We start from the raw sequence: 17,472 nt of genomic DNA, 5'->3' as shown, positions 1-17,472 counted from the left end.
ACAGTGCTGGGATTACAGGGGTGAGCCAACACGCCTGACTAAAATAAGGATTTTCTAGATCAATCCCTGCAGGTGGATTCCTTAATATGTTGCCTTCTAGTGTAAACTTCCCTAAAGTTTCTTAGAAGATTCTCTTTTGGAGGTGGAGGAAAGAAATCCACAGGACTTTACCATTAGGATTTACCTCTCACTTCTGGAAGGTTCTCAACCCACGTGCATATTGAAGGCTCAAGGAAGTTGTATGGAAAGGAAATGTCTTATTCTGCCACACTGAGATTTTCCACTTTTTTCCCCCCATTACTAAGGAATTTATTTTGGGGAGGGGACAGTCTTGCTGTGTCACCCAGAGTGGAGTGCAGTGGCCTGATCTGGGCTCACTCCAACCTCTGCCTCCTGGGTTCAAGTGATTCTCCTGCCTCATCCTCCCAAATAGCTGGGACTGTAGGCACATGCGATCACACCTGGCTACTTAAATTGTATTTTTAGTAGAAACAGGGTTTCACCATGTTAGCCAGGATGGTCTTGATCTCTTGACCACATGATCCACCGCCATCAGCCTCCCAAAGTGCTGGGATTACAGGCATGAGCCACCGTGCCCAGCATTACTTATTTATTTTAGGACAGGGTCTTGCTTCATTGCCCATGTCACCCAGGCTGGAGTACACTGGTACAATCATGGCTCACTGCAGCCTTGAACTCCTAGGCTCAAGTAATATCCCCACCTCAGCCTCGCAAACAGCTGGGACTATGGGTTTGTATCACCATGCCTTGTTAATTTTCCTATTTTTAAAGAGACAGAGTCTCAATATGTTGCCCAGGCTGATCTCAAACTCCTGGCCTCCAGCGATCCACCCTCCTCCCTCTCCCAAAGTGCTTGGATTACAGGTGTGAGCCACCACACCCATCCAGAAGGGTTTTCTTGAACACCCACCATGGGTCAGGCATGCTAATAATAACCTCCATTTCACAGATAAGGAAGCTGAGGCACAGAGAAGTTCGGCCACTGGTTTAGGGTCCTGCTGCTACAAATCTGAAGTTCATGCACAGTTGCAGCCAGACAGGACTGTTGAAAACATCCATCTAATCCTATCTTGTCACTCGCCTGTCCATGGCTATCTCTTGCTCTTAGAAGAAATTCCAGCCAGGCAGGTGACTCAACACCCGTAATCCCACACTTTGGGAGGCTGAGGTGGGTGGATAACCCAAGGTCAGGAGTTTGAGGCTACCCTAGACTAACACGGTGAAATCCCATCTCTGCTAAAAATACAAAAGTCAGACCGGGCGCGGTGGCTCAAGCCTGTAATCCCAGCACTTTGGGAGGCCGAGGCGGGTGGATCACAAGGTCGAGAGATCGAGACCGTCCTGGTCAACACGGTGAAACCCCGTCTCTACTAAAAATCTAAAAAATTAGCTGGGCATGGTGGCGCATGCCTGTAATCCCAGCTACTCAGGAGGCTGAGGCAGGAGAATTGCCTGAACCCAGGAGGCAGAGGTTGCGGTGAGCCGAGATCGCACCATTGCACTCCAGCCTGGGTAACAAGAGCGAAACTCTGTCTCAAAAAAAAAAAAAAAATACAAAAGTCAGCCAGGCATGGTGGCAGGTGCCTGTAATCCTAGCTACTTGGGAGGCTGAGACAGGAGAATCGCTTGAATCCGGGAGACAGAGATTGTGCCATTGCACTGCACGCTGGGTGACAAGAGTAAAACTCCACCTCAAAACAAAAAAACTGAAATTCCAAGATTCTTATCTCGCCCCCACTCACTGCCTGCCAGCCTCATGGGACCCCTTTCTCTGGCACCCTAAAGCACTTACCACTTTGGAGCCATTGTGCCTGCTGCTTCCTCTGCCTGGAGTACTCTTGCTCTTGCTCTTTGTATGATTAGTTCCTTCACACATTCTTTGGGGAAGCTCACATGTCTCTTCTCAGAGCATCCCATCCACACCACCCATGACCCTCAGTTGGTCTCCATTTCATCATATTTTCCTTAAGAGGCAGGGTCTCACTCTGTCACCCAGGCTGGATTGAAGTGGTATGATCATAGTTCACTGCACCCTTGAACTCCTGGCCTCAAGCAATCCTCCCATCACAGCCTCCCAAAGTTGGGATTACAGGCGTGAGCCACAGCGCCTGATCATTCTTATTTTCTTATTTTTTTTGAGATGGAGTCTCGCACTATCACGCAGGCTGGAGTGCAATGGCACAATCTTGGCTCACGGCAACCTTCACCTCCTGTGTTCAAACGATTCTCCCACCTCAGCCTCCTGAGTAGCTGGGATTACAGGTGCCCACCAACACGCCCAGCTAACTGTTTTGTACTTTTAGTAGAGACGGGGTTTCACTATGTTGGCCAGGCTGGTCTCAAAATGCTGACTTCGTGATGCACCCGCCTTGGCTTCCCAAAGTGCTGGGATTACAGGTGTGAGCCACTGTACCTGGCACATTCTTATTTTCTCTATAGCACTTACTGTTACCAGATATAGCTTGCTTATTAGCCTATATTTTCTCTCCGTCTATCGTCACTAGTATCCATCCAATCTCCACCAGACTTAGCCTGGCACACAGTGGGCACTGTGTATGTGTTTGCTGGATGAATGAGGGGGTGGGTGGGTGAATAAATGAGTTGGTAGCTAGGTAGGTAGGTATGTGGATGAACGAGTGAGTGAATGGATGGAAAGATGAATGAACAGATGCGTAGCTGAGGGAATGGTCGGTATGTATTGTTAGCTGGGTTACATGGATGGGTTGGATAAAGGAGTAGGTAGGTGAACGGTTGGGATGGATGGATAAGTGGGTGGGTGTGTGGATGAGCATCTAGGTGGATGACGGGATGGTAAGTAGGTGGGTGGAGGTATGTAGCAGCATAGAAGAGGAGAAACAGGACAAGCTTCACACTTAGACTGGCCTAGATTTGAGGCTAGCTAGCTATGAGGACACAGACAAGACTTAATTTGGCTGCAAGTGAGCTGTGATTACATCACTGCAGTCCAGCTGGGCAAGTGACTGAGCCACTGTCTCAAAAATAAATTTTAAAAGACTTTTTATGTATGTCTAAAATAGAGCTTTCATATCTATTTTTTAGAGTGGTTGTGAGGATTAAGAAAATGAAGGTCTAGAATTCTACTGGCACATAGTAGGTGCTCAAGAAAGGTGAGTATCACCACTGTCAACTGCTACATCTAGTGGGAGGACTTGGGCCCCAGGGGGTGGCAGCAGTGGGTGGGGAGGGGTGGGCCAGGCTGGTGCTTACCCTGCTGTATTGCACACCGTCCTTTCCTGTTGGCCATGCTGTCCTGTCAGGGTCATCTAGAGGAACCCCTCTCTGGGCTAATGAAGTGGTGTGGTCCTTGTCAAGGATTGACTTGAGGGACCTGTTTTTTAGAGGAAATAAAGATGAAGTCAGTGTCTCTCCCAGTGGTGGGGTGTATGCACCCAACCCTCAGGCCCACCGATAGCCACTGAGCTCAGCGTATACTCTCCATTCATTCATTCATCTAACAGAATACTGACCTGATTATCACACTTCCCTTCTCCCTGTGTGGCACCCAGCTAAATGCCATCTACCATCTATTACCTCAGAGTCAAGCAAGCCCATTCTTCTGATGCCATTTCACAGGAGGAACTTAGTTTGCCCACCACTGGAACTCTGTTCTCCAAATTTTCTTATTTTTTTCTTTTTTGAGACGGGGTCATGCTACGTTGCCCAGGTTGGTCTCAAACTCCTGAGCTCAAGCGATCCGCCCACCTCAGCCTCCTGAAGTGCTGGGATTACAGGCGTAAGCCACTGCACCCATCCTGTTCTCAGAATTTTCATGTTGGCTTAAGCTTTGGTGCAGTTGTTTTGCCCCTACTGTATACCATCAGATTTGTCAGTCCAACTGACAGAATATAAATCATGCACAATTCAGATGTTGAAGACTTTTTGAATGTCTTATCTGTGGATGAGTGAGCTGACTTAACCTCTGTACCTCAGTTTCTTCAGCTGTCAAGATGGGGTAATCTATCCATCCATCCATTTATCTATGTATCTATCTATCTATATATACTTGTCTACCTACCTGCTATTAAGTTTAGCCTAAAGCTGCCTCCTTACATATTTTAGTTTTGGCCTAAAGGTTTTCCCATACATAGTGAACTGTAAATTAACTGGACTCCTACACAAACAGACTGCAACCTACTCGTGTGTCAATCACTGAATTTCAGCCAATCAAAGGCAGCCAACTGTTTAAACCATGTTCAAATAAAGCAAATGCTGAGCTGCAACCAGTCTGGCTTTCTGACCTCACTTCTGTTTTCTGTCCTTCACCTTCCTGATTTTGTCCATGTTCTGGTTCAGCGGCTGCATGATGTGCAGATCATTCTTTACTCAATTAACCTCTGTCAGCCAGGTGCCTTGACTCATGCCTGTAATCCCAGCCCTTCGGGAGGTCGAGGCAGGCAGATCCCCTGAGGTCAGGAGTTCGAGACCAGCCTGGCCAACATGGCAAAACCCTGTCTCTACTAAAAATAAAAAAATTAGCTGGGCCTGGTTGTGCACGCGTATAGTCCCAGCTTCTTGGAAGGCTAAGGCACGAGACTCTCTTGAACCCAGAAGGCAGAGGTTGCAGTGAGCTGATATCGTGCCACTGCACTCCGGCCTAAGGGACAGAGAGAGGTTCTGTCTCAGAAAGAAAACACAATGAAACAAAACTTTAGACACATTGACAGACGTTGTTATTATTTTTGAGATGGAGTATTGCTCTGTCGCCCAGGCCAGAGTGCAGTGGCACAATCTCTTCTCACTGCAACCTCCACCTCGCGGGTTCAAGCAATTCTTGTGCCTCAGCCTCCGGAGTGGCTGGGGCTACAGGCGTGCACCACCAGGCCTGGATAAGTTTTGTATTTTTAGTAGAGACAGTGTTTGGCCATGTTGGCCAGGCTGGTCTCAAACTCCTGACCTCAGGTGATCCACCTGTCTCTGCCTCCCACAGTGCTGGGATTACAGGTGTGAGCCACCACACCCAGCCCTAATGTATCTAAAGGTTTTCTCTAAACATGACTATGAAAAAAATAAAAAATAAAAATAAAAAAAAACATGACTACCTATCCATCTGATCTTACTTTGGATTCTTGTGCACCATGAACACGGTGGGATTGCTCAGTGTGTGAGAAGTGTCCTCAGGGTGGCTAGCTGGGATGGGGGTAAGCCCCAGTGATCCCCAGGGACTGAGGTGCCTCAGGATCCTTGCTACCCTGTACCCCTGTATAGAAGGCACTTAAGCTCGAAGCACCTGGTACCAGTGGCCTGTGGTTCTGCTCCCTGAGATCCCGCTCATTAAGAGGGGAGAGTAGCAGGTAGCAGGTCCCTCTGCTTCAGACAGTGAGCTCAGCTGTGTCCCGGCTGGAGGGAGCTGCAGGAAATGGGGACCGCAGGCCTCCTCCTGGCCTCTTGTCCATGTGTTCTGACCAACAGCAAGTGATGCTCTGTGTATAGACCCAAGCCCTGCGCATAACCCAGCTGCCAAAGCATAAATGACCGGGCCTGGCATGGTGGTTAACAACCAAGGGGAGGATCTTCCTTTGGAACCAGCCCTGCCCTGCTGCAGCATTGAGACAGCTCCACAGGCTGGCTCGGCCCCCTTGAAGACATCCATCATGCTGGAAGGCATTTGTTCATCCCATGAAATGGCCCTATGGGGACCTAATCATCTTGGCCAACTGGACCAATTTTGGTGAATTATCCCCCAGCAGGGCGCCATGGGGGGACTTCAGCAGGTGCTCTATCCATGTGCTGGTCGCCCCCTAACTGCCCGAGACACAGGTGGTCCCTTCAGCTACATCAGCTTCAGCCTGTGCCTTTCTGAGTGTGGTACCATGGTGGACTCACCTCTCAGGTCTAAGCTCGGCCTCCTGCCTGCAGAGGAGTCTCTAGGGTCCTTGGTGCTGGTCCCAGGTTCTGTTTCTGCAACGTCAAGAGAGTCCTGTCACACAACATGGGCCAGATACTCACTTTGACACCCACTGACCAGGTGGCCTTAACTGCTCTGACCATCCATTTTCCCTGTTCTGGCTTCTGCCACCTCTCCAGCAACCTCAACACCCCACTCTGAGTTCTTCCAGGAACATCATTCAGGCATTCACTCACTCATTCAGTTTTTCAATCAGTAAATTAAGCACTTGCTGTGAAACTGAGGTTGGAAAAACAGCAGTGAACACTGTATAAAGTTATCTGTTTCTCCTGACAGCCTTGCTCAAGCAGTTCCTTGTGTCTGGAATGCTCTTTTCTGGCTAACTCCTACCTACCCTCAGGAACCATCTCTCCCAGGAAGGATACCTCCCCACCACTATCCCCCAGGTGTGGCCAGTAACTGAAGGCAGAGCTGTAGAAGTTTAACCACAGACCTGTCAGCAAGAAGTAACTGCTAGCATTGGCTGCTGAGAGCTGGGGGGTAGGGGTGCTATTTGTTACACAGCATCATTGCAGCAAAAGCTCACCAATAACAAACAGGCAAGTTCTAGCTTCAAGCTTCAGGACTGGGACATTGTGAATCAACACTTAGGGTTTTTAGCCAGGGTGGGCCAATCCTAAGCAGATGTTCTCAGAAGAGACAAAGTCTGAGCTTGAGGGAGACCTGGGTGAGTCCTTGCTCTGTCATGCAGGGATAGTAAAAAGCCTAGTGATTAAAAAACATTCTCTGGAATCAAGTTGCTTGGGTGCAAATCCCAGTGCTGCCACTTATAAGCCATGTAACCTGGGACTAGGTTCTTAACTTTTGGGCCTCAGTTTCCTCATCTGTGAAATGGAAATGATTCTAGTCCCAGCCTCACAGGGGCATCATGTTGATTCAGTGAGCTAATATATGTGATGTGTTGCAAGTTGCTACTTTTCATTGTGGGTGAGCTTGGCTTGGCAACTCTGCTTCCAGAACCTTGTCATGTATCCAGTGGACTTTGTGTTCTTTGGATTAGAAACTCTAGCTGGCATGTTATAGCTTTCCAGGCACCAAAACCTTCTTGTGCTGTCTCCATAGCAACTGGAGCATAGACTCTGGAGTTGGACACACTCAGGTTCTAATCTGGTGACCTTGGGCAACTGATTTAACGCTGTTTGCTCATCTGTAAAATGACAGCAGTAACTTCACATGCCTCTGAGGGCACTCTGAGAATCAAATGAAATAGTGCATTTTTTACAGAAGCACTTAGCACAGCCCCTGGCTAGTGGATGGTGTTACTGGCTCTTCTTGGAGAGAGGGGACCTATTGGAGAGCCGTCTGCTTCTGGGCATGGGCCTGCAGGGAGGGTGTGACCAGAGCACTCCACTCTTGGCCAGTAGGACCCTTTGAGCCTTTTCCCCCAAGGATGGCAAGAGCCAGGCACGGAGAATCAGCAGAGCCCACCCAGTACCTCCTTCTCCTCTGTCTCCTGACTGTCCGGCTTGATCCAGAAGACTCATGAGAGCCCCTTCTTGTGCAGAAGCTCCTGGTAGGAACCCATCTCTACAATGGCCCCATCTGCCAGCACCATGATCCAATCAGTCTGGGGCAGGATGTGGAATGCGTGGGTCAGGAGAATCTGTGCCTGGGCAGGGAAAGGTTAGAAGTTAACACACATGTGGCCACGTTCCATGGCTCATGCCTGTAATCCCAACACTTTGGGAGGCCAAGGCAGGTGGATCACTTGAGGTCAAGAGTTCAAGACCAGCCAGGTCCACATGGCTAAGCCCTGTCTCTACTAAAAATACTAAAATGAGCTAGGTATGGTGGCACACACCTGCAGTCACAGCTACCTGGGAAACTTGAAGCTGGCAGGCAGAGGTTGCGGTGAGCTGAAATTGCACCATTGCATTCCATCCTAGGTGACAGAGCAAGACTCTGTCAAAAAGAAGGAAGGAAGGGAGAAAAAGAGGGAGGGAGGGGAAGGGAAAGAGGAAGGAAGGGAAGGGGAAAGAAAGAAAGAAAAGTTACACACATGTGCTTGGCCAGCCTCCTGGAGCAGGGGGTAGGGGTGGGAGTATTGTCCCCGGACTCAGAGTGAGGAGAGCTTCCCTTCTTGTGCTCCTGCCATCTTTCTTGAAAACAGCATTTCCAAATAGAGAAACAGAGGGGACTGCTTCAGCCTGTCTCAAGAAGACAAGGAGTCCACCTGACCCAGGCCAATCATCCAAGGCAGAGCTGTAGTAAACCACAGACACATAAGCAAGAAACAAACGGCTGCTGTTGTAAGCTGATGGAATCTGAGGGGTTGTTATGTAGCATCATCACAGCAAAAACTGACCAATACAAAGAGGAAAACTGGACTCAAGTGGAAGGGGGCGGTGAGAGAAACCTGGGTTAGGACTGGAGCTAAGGGCAGCCTTTGCCTTTGCCCTGTGCCCTCTGACACATGTTCCCAAACTTACCGTTTCCTGGAGTAGCCTGCCAGGCCTGATGACCTGGTTGAAGATGTGCTGGCCGACGTGGGCGTCCAGAGCCACCAGGGGGTCGTTCAGCAGGTAAACAGCTGCCTTTCTGTACATAGCCCGGGCGAGGCTCCGCTGCTGCTTCTCGCCCCTGAGAGATTCATGCCCTGTGGCCACAAAAGGAACAGTGTCCTATGTCTGCATCTATAGGGTGAAACTGGGGAGCCCAGGCAGGAGCAGGTTGGGGCACATCTGCCCATCAGGGTGAGGTGTAGCTCCCCATGCCTGTCCCCTGGGGACATGCTCAACTTCAAAGGCACTCACTGCCAAGCCAGCATCCCCTCCGTCCTCCCCTTCCCGGCACGCTTCCCGGAGGAGTTACCTGCGCTGCCCAAGCTGCTCTGTCTCCTACTCGCTCTCTGTATCCATTTGAGTCCAACCTCTGTTCCCTTTCTCCACTGAGACCACCTTTAACGAGGCCATCATTCATTTCCCTAATTCTGTGATCCGATGGTAACTTTTTAGTCCTACTTTAAAAAAAATTTTGAATTTTAATTGATTTTAGTTTTTATTGATATGTAATAGTTGTACCTATTTGAGGGGCACAGGTGATATTTTGAGACCTGTAGAGCAGTGGTCCCCAACCTTTTTGGCACCAGGGATCAGTTTTGTAGACGGCAACTTTTGCATGGACCTCGGGGCAGGGGGGTGGTTTCAGAATAACTCAAGCACATTACATTTATTGTACACTTTACTTCTATGATTATTATTATTTATTGAGATGGAGTTTTGCTCTTGTCACCTAGGCTGGAGTGGAATGGCATGATCATGGCTCACCGCAACCTCTGCCTGCTGGGTTCAAGCAATTCTCCTGCCTCAATCTCCCGAGTAGCTGGGATTACAGGTACCTGCCACCATACCTGGCTGATTTTTTTGTATTTTCAGTAGAGATGGGGTGTTATCATGCTGGCCAGGCTGGTCTCAAACTTTTGACCTCAGGTTATCCGCCCGCCTCAGCCACCCAAAGTGCTGGGATGATAGGCATGAGCCATTGTGCCTGGCCTGCTTCTATTATTATCACATTGTAAAATTTATAATGATATACTTACGCAACTCACTATAATGCAGAATCCGTGAGAGGCTGAGCTGGTTTTGCTGAAACTAGATGGTCCCTCTGAGGGCGATGGGAGACTGTGATAGATCATCAGGTATTAGATTTTCATAAGAAGCATGCAGCTGCAGGTCATGGTGGCTCATGCCTGCAATCCTAGCACTTTGGGAGGCCAAAGCAGGTGAATCATGACGTCAGGAGTTTGAGACCAGCCTGGCCAACATAGTGAAACTCCGTCTCTACTAAAAAAATACAAAAATTAGCTGTGTGTGGTGTTATGTGTCTGTAATCCCAGCTACTCAGGAGGCTGAGGCAGGAGAATCGCTTGAACTCAAAAGCGGAGGTTGTGGTAAGCCAAGAATGCACCACTGTACTCCAGCCTGGCAGCAGAGCGAGACTACTGCATCTCAAAATAAATAAATAAATAAATAAATAAGCAGCAGCATGCAGCCTAGATCCCCCGCATGTGCTGTTTATGGCAGGGTTTGCCCTCCTATGAGAATCTAATGCTGCCACTGACCTGGAGGTGGAGCTTAAGTGGTGATGTGGACAGTAAGGAGTGGCTGTAAACACAGGTGAAGCCTCACACGCCTGCCCACAGCTCACCTGCTGTGCTGCCTGTCCAGTTCCTAACAGGCCTCAGACTGGTACTGATTCGCAGCCAGGGGGTGTGGGGACCCCTGATGTAGACAGTATGTAATGATCATATGAGGGTAACTGAGATAGTCATCACCTCGAATATTTATTTTCTGTATTGGGCACACGACAATCCTTCTCTTCTAGCTATCCTGAAATTTACAAATAAATTCTCATTCACTATGATTTCCCTGTGTACTACTGATTACTATCACTTATTCCTTCTATCTAGGCCTTCTTGTCTTTCATGCATTCTTTTTTAAAATTATTTTTATTTATTTTTTGAGACAGAGTCTTGCTCTTTCAACTAGGCTGGAGTGCAGTGGCATGATCTCGACTCAGTCCAACCTCCACCTCCCGGGTTCAATCGATTCTCCTGCCTCAGCCTCCTGTGTAGCTAGGATTACAGCTGCACCACCATGCCTGGCTAATTTTTGTATTTTTAGTAGAGAAGGAGTTTCACCATGTTGGCCAGGCTGGTCTCAAACTCCTGACTTCAAGCAATCTGCCCGCCTTGGCCTCCCCAAGTGCTGGGACTACAGGCATGAGCCACCGCACCCAGCCATTCATTCATTCTTACATTCGTTCATTCCACTAATAACTTTGCCTGGTTATCATATCCCCGGCAGGATTCTAGGCTTTGGGGAAATAGCAATGAACAAAACAAAGATTCTGCTCTCTGAATGGATCTGTCATTCTAATGAGGGGGAGAGAGACAGGCGATCCATAAACCAGTAACACAGACGGCACATCAGGTGGAACGCGCTATGAAGAATAAATACTGAAGCAGGAGTGGCGGCTCATGCCTGTCATTGCAGCACCTTGGGAGGCCGAGGTGAGCGGATCACTTGAGGTTAGAAGTTCGAGATCAGCCTGGCCAACATGGTGAAACCCTGCTTTTACTAAAAGTTCAAAAAAAAAAAAAAAATGAGCTAGGCATGGTGGCACCTGCCTGTAATCCTAGCTACTGAGGAGGCTGAGGTGGGAGGATTGAACTTGGGAGGTGGAGGTTGCTGGGAGCCGAGATTGCACAACTGCACTCCAGCCTGGGCAACCGAGTAAGACTCTGTATCAAAAAAAAGAAAAAGTGAAGAAACAACCCACAGAAAGAAAATATCTAACGTTACATATCTAACACCAGTCTGTTAACCACAACATATAATTTGTGTAACTCAACAACAAAAACAACCAAATTACAAAATGGAGAAACAGTTGAACACACACTCCTTCAATAAGACATGCAAATGGAAAGCACATAAAAAGATGATCAATACCATTATCATTATGGCCATCTAAACTGAAACCACAGTGAAATACTCCACACACACTAGAAAGGCTATGATCCAAGAAATGTAAAATAACAAGTGTTGGCAAGGTCGGAGAGAAATTACAGCCCTTAATGTATGTGGAACATAAGCTGGTGCAGCCTACTTTTAACATAGTTTGGTATTTCTTCAAAAAGCTAAACATAGGCCAGGCACAGTAGCTAATGCCTGTAATCCCAGCAAATGGGGAGGCTGAGACAGGTGGATCACTTGAGTTCAGTCCAGGAGTTGAAGACCACCCACGACCACATAGCAGAACCCGTCTCTACTAGAAATACAAAAATTAGCCAGGCATGGTGGTGCACACCTGTAGTCCCAACTACTTTGGAGGGGCTGAGACAGGAGAACTGCCTGAGCCCAGAATGTGGAGGTTGCAGTAAGCAGACATCGCACCACTACATTCCAGCCTGGGCGAGAGCACAACACCCTGTCTCGAAAAAGAAAGGCTGGGTATGGTGGCTAACGCCTGTAATCCCAACACTTTGGGAAGCGGAGGTAGAAGAATCACTTGAGGTTAGGAGTTCAAGACCAGCTTGGCCAACACGGTGACATCTCTACTAAAAATACAAACATTACCTGGGCATGGTGGCACGCACCTGTATTCCCAGCTATTTGGGAGGCTGAGGCAGAATAATTGCCTGAACCCAGGAGGCAGAGATTGCCATGAGCCTATATATGACCAGGGCACTCCAGCCTGGCCGACAGAGCAAGACTCCATCTTAAAACAAAAACAAAAACAAAACAAAACAAAACACGAAAAGACACACAGAAAGAATTTGTGCATTACATATCTCACAACAGTCTGTTAACCACAATGTATAATTGGAATAACTCATCAACAAAATCAACAAACTTACAAAATGGAAAAACAGTTGAACACAAACTCCTTCAGTAAGACATGCAAATGGAAAGCACATAAAAAGATGATCAATACCATTATCATTATGGCCATCTAAACTGAAACCACAGTGACATACTCCACACACACTAGAAAGACTACGATCCAAGAAATGTAAAATAACAAGTGTTGGCAAGGTTGGAGAGAAATCACAACCCTTAATGTATGTGGAATATAAGCTGGTGCAGCCTACTTTTAACATAGTTTGGTGTTTCCCTAAAAAGTTAAAAATAGGCTCGGCATGCTAGCTAACGCCTGTAATCCTAGCACATTCAGAGGCTGAGACAGGTGGATCACAAGGTCAGGAGTTTGAGACCAGCCTGGCCAACACAGTGAAACCCCATCTGTACTAAAAATGCAAAAAATAGCTGGGTGTGGCAGTGGGTGCCTGTAGCCGCAGCTACTCAGGAGACTGACGCATGAAAATCACCTGAACCCAGGAGGCAGAGGCTATGGTGAACAGAGACTGTGACACTGCACTCCAGCCTCGGCAACACAGGGAGACTCCATATCCAAAAAACAAAACAGAGGCCGGGCGCGGTGGCTCACCCCTGTCATCCTAGCACTTTCTGAGGCTGACGTGGGTGGATCGCCTGAGGCCAGGAGTTCAAGACCAGCCTGGCCATCATGGTGAAACCCCATCTTTAAAATAATAATACTAATAAATCAAAACAAAAAAATTGAGGGTCATCTCACAGGTGATCTTATAAATAATGGGTTATTTCCTTGTCTTTAGAAAAATCACATTAACTGTTCTACTTTTAGATAACACAACTGCTATGACTTTCAGAACTTGTCTTGACAGAGCCTTAAAAACCTAAGGTGATCACTGGGTGAATGGGCTGGGAGAACACACATAAATCCGCGCTGAGACACCGGGAGCCCATGTCCCACAAGTGGGACTGCAGGCAGCTGTGGCAGACTGGGTGGGAGAGGGCAGCAGGCAGGAGCACTCCAGGTCTTTGGGAGTGCTCTAAGGCCTTTGGGAAACCACTGGCAAAGTTAAATCCAGAGCTTGACAGGATGAAATCTGTGACTGTAAATAAATATTTTGACATCAGCAAGTGAGGTCGCCAGTGGTGGTGGGATGAAACATCCTCCAGGGGGGCTGCACTGAGGCGAGCAGGCACCAGGCCAGGGTGTTCGTACCGGGAATGCGGGGTCTGTTCCTGTTCACAAGGAAGGGCTGAGCAGACCCACCATGGAATCATCTCTGTTCTTTTCATCTGTCAGGGCTGTGAAAACAGAGTCAGCTGGGCATGGTGGCTCATGCCTGTAATCCCAGCACTCTGGGAGGCTGAGGTGGGTGGATCACCTGAGGTCAGGAGTTACCAGCCTGGCCAACGTGGTAAAATCCCATCTCTACTAAAAATACAAGAAATTAGCCAGGCGTGGTGGTGGATGCCTGTAATTCCAGCTACTCGGGAGGCTGAAGCAGGAGACTCTTGAACCTGGGAGGTGGAGGCTGCAGTCAGCAGGCATCGCACCACTGCACTCCAGCCTGCACAGAAAGAGCAAAACTCCATCTCAAAAAAAAAAAAAGAAGAAGAAAAAAAAAAAAGAAAAAATTGAGAGTGTCAGGAACAATTCTCAAAAAAGAAAATTGGGCCAACATGGAAAGAGACATTTTTCTGCCAACTGGGGCAGGCAGTGAAGTGAAGTAGGTCTGCGGACTGGACTTTCACACAGAAATCATGTATTTTTGGCTGGGCATGGTGGCCCAGCGCTTTGGGAGGCCAAAGCGGGAGGATCATGAAGTCAAGAGATCAAGACCATCCTGGCCAACGTGGGCAAACCCCCATCTCTACCAAGAATACAAAAAATCAGCCAGGCGTGGTCACGCACGCCTGTAATCCCAGCTACTGGGGAGGCTGAGGCAGGAGAATCCACTGAACCCAGGAGGTGGAGGTTGAGCTGAGATTGCACCACTGCACTCCAGTCTGGCAACAGAGCAACACTCCGTCTCTAAATACAAAAGAAAAAAAAAAAGGAACCATGTATTTCCTGATTTGGTGGTACATGGGGGTCACCTGGAGGAGTGTTTCTGCTTTGGTGAAACACACGGGAGTATTTTGTGTGAAGCTGCAAATCTGGCACAGCAGTAACTGCTGGGGAATCAGAGAGAAAGGAAAAGGTATACTAACTACAGGGGCCAGTTTCCCAGATGCATGAGGTTACTGGGAAGTCAACTACTTTTTAAAACAACCCTGTCAATACCATGTCAGAAAGGCAGAAACAACATCATACTTTGTCACAGATGCCAAATCCAACCCGAACTCAGCCGGGCACAGGCGGTGAACCCAGTGCCCCAGCGAGAGCCGGAGGGTCCCACACTCAGTGCTGCAGATGCTCCAAAGGCCATGTTCGCGTCCCGAGTGATACGTGTGTTCTAAGGGACACGTGTGTTCCCGGGGTTATATGCGTGTGATGGTTGTGTTAGTCTTACGGTGTCACGGGCGTTCTGGTGGTATGTGCACCCTGAGGGACACAAGTGTCTTCCGGGGGTTATATGAGTGTGACAGGTGTTGGGTTATCTGACAGCATCACCTGTGCGTTCCGGGTTACAGGAGCGCTGTGAGTCTGACGGTCTAACAGTTGTTCCTGATATGTATGTGTTCTGAGGGACACATGTGTGTTCCGGGGGTTATACGAGTGTGACGGGTGTTGGGACAGTTGGTGTCACTTCTGCGTTCCAGGTGATATGTGTGTGTTTTGAGGGACACATGCGTGTTCCGGGGGTTATACAAGTGTGACGGGTGTTGGGATAGTTGGTGTCACTTCTGCGTTCCAGGTGATATGTGTGTGTTCTGAGGGACACATGCGTGTTCCGGGGGTTATACGAGTGTGACGGGTGTTGGGATAGTTGGTGTCACTTCTGCGTTCCAGGTGATATGTGTGCACTCTGAGTCTGATGTTGTCACGGGCTTTCTGGGTAACGTGTGCGCTCTGAGGGACACATGCATGTTCTGGGGGCTGTTTGAGTGTGACGGGTGCTGCGTTCGTCTGACTGTGTCACGGGTGTTCTGGGTGGTATGTGTGCACTCACAGGCCTTCTGTGCACTCTGAGAGACATCTGCGTTCCTGGGATCGGACCTGCACGGCGACCGCGGAGTTCCCCTAACGGTTGTGACGTCCGTATAATGGGTGCTACACCAGCACCACAGAAGGAGTATTACTGGTATTATAAGGGGTTATCATGAGTGCGGCGGGTGTTCTATTCGCTCTGCTGATGCTGCATTTCTGTCCCAAGCCTGCGGCATGGCCCCGTGGCTGCCTCGCCTTGGGTGCAGAGAAACAACCTTGCTGCGCTGGATTCACCGTGGTTTTTGGTTTCTAATTTTCCACACAAAGGGTCTCTGCCCCTCAGCAGTCACGGCGGCAAACAGGGAAGATTTCACTCACCGTGGACGCGGGTTCGAGGTGTCCCAAAGTGAGGGATGTCTCCGGTCTGCGCTGAGGAGAACCCGCAGGGGCCTATGCAGAGGAAATGGGCAGGACGCTGTGGCCTCCGGGGTTAGAAAAGCAGGGCTCGCGCACCCTCTGCTGGCAGCCGGGGGGCACTGCTGGGCCCTCGCTGGCGGTGGGCACGTGCCCTTTAAGTCAGCGGGAGAAGTGTTCAGGGCCGTCGTTCTGGAAATGCAAACTGACATGGAGCCCACTAGCCCATGTGTTTCTAAAAATGAAGAAGGGACAATTAACTGGAAACCATAGGAAATAAAATGAACATGGATATGTATTTTACAACTTATGCAAAAATTCATTTGACAGTCTTCAGACTTAACTTGAAACTTACTGTAACCCTTACTGTAATCCTAATCCCAAACCTCACAAACCCTTTCACCCTAACCCTTCACCGTAATCCTGACCTCTCAACCTAACCCTGTTGCTCACCTGCTCTCTCCCACCCATCTCTACTGCGTAGCTCCCAGCCACCACCCGGAACCTCCTACTTGCAGCCCTTATGCTGTAATATTCAGTTGGTAAACTCTTAACCCTTACACCCCTGTCTCCTGATTTTGTGATGCCCTGACACACTAAATCTGTAAACACTAACCGCAGGCTATTCACAATCCTATCCTTCTCTATCCTACTCAGCGCCATGCCACATCAAGGACTGATCTATAACCTCAGAAATGTAGACTTAGGAATCTTCAACATAGTTAACAGCAACTTTAAACCAACAGCATTTTGAAAGCATCAAACTCCATGAACATGATTTTTTATCCCAGTAAATCAACGGTGGTCTGCCTGATTTTCTATTTTCAGTAGAGATAGGCTTTTGCCATGTTGGCCAGGCTGGTCTTGAGCTCCTGACCTCAGGTAATCTGCCTGCCTCGGCCTCCCAAAGTGCTGGAATTACAGGTGTGAGCCGCTGTGCCTGGCTAAAGAATCCATTTTGTATGTATACTCTAGCAATGACTAATCTGAAAACAAAACTATAAAAATTCCACTTCAAATCATATCAATAGCAATAATACGTTTAGGAATAAACGTAATCAAAGGGCAAGACTTAGATGGGGCAGACTGTGAGACATTAATCAAGGAAATTAAACAAAGCCCAAATAAATGTAAAAACATGTCACGTTCATGGATTTAAAGACCATATTTGTTAAGTTTGTCAAACTACACAAAGCAATCTACAGATTCAACATTATTCCTATTAAAATACCAAATGCCTTGGGACAGTAGTGGGAAAGCTGATCCTAATGCTCATATGGAATTTCAAGGAACCCTGAAAAGCCACACCCATCCTGAAAAGTAACTCCAGATCTGGAGGTTCACACATCCCAGTTCCAAATCTTATTATGAAGCAATGGTAATCAAAACAGTGTGATACTGGCACAAGAATAAACAGAAAGATCAACTGAATTGAATTAGAAGTCCAGACACAAAACAATACGCCTATGCTCAACTGATTTGAGACGAGGTCCATAACCATTAAATTGGGGAAAAAATGCTGTCCGCAACAAGTGATGTCAGGCAACTTGCGATCCACATAAAGGGACATGAAATTGTATCCTCACCTCCTAGCACATAAAAAATTGAACTTAAAATGGATCAAAGATTTAAATACGGCGAAACTAAAATCTCCAGAGAAAACATAAAATTAAACCTTCATGACCTTG

General features: G+C 48.1%; 1 protein-coding gene across 1 annotated transcript; it reads right to left on the bottom strand.

Annotated features, from left to right (window-relative positions):
* Nucleotides 1-7,216: 7,216 nt before the first annotated feature.
* Nucleotides 7,217-16,259, bottom strand: LOC141581020 (ATP-binding cassette sub-family C member 6-like). Its single transcript, XM_074384473.1, has 5 exons — nucleotides 15,749-16,259; nucleotides 9,486-9,726; nucleotides 8,759-8,906; nucleotides 8,377-8,543; nucleotides 7,217-7,556 (listed from the first exon to the last, which is right to left on the bottom strand). Exons 4-5 carry the CDS (start codon nucleotides 8,491-8,493, stop codon nucleotides 7,428-7,430), a joined length of 246 nt encoding a protein of 81 aa, XP_074240574.1. The 5' UTR covers nucleotides 8,494-8,543; nucleotides 8,759-8,906; nucleotides 9,486-9,726; nucleotides 15,749-16,259; the 3' UTR covers nucleotides 7,217-7,427.
* Between the last annotated feature and the right edge of the window lie 1,213 nt (nucleotides 16,260-17,472).

Source organism: Saimiri boliviensis, chromosome 14 (assembly GCF_048565385.1).
Source record: "Saimiri boliviensis isolate mSaiBol1 chromosome 14, mSaiBol1.pri, whole genome shotgun sequence".
In the NCBI taxonomy this organism is placed as follows: domain Eukaryota; kingdom Metazoa; phylum Chordata; class Mammalia; order Primates; family Cebidae; genus Saimiri; species Saimiri boliviensis.
The sequence above is the reverse complement of the archived record's forward strand: the minus strand, read 5'-3'. Positions and strand labels throughout refer to the sequence as shown.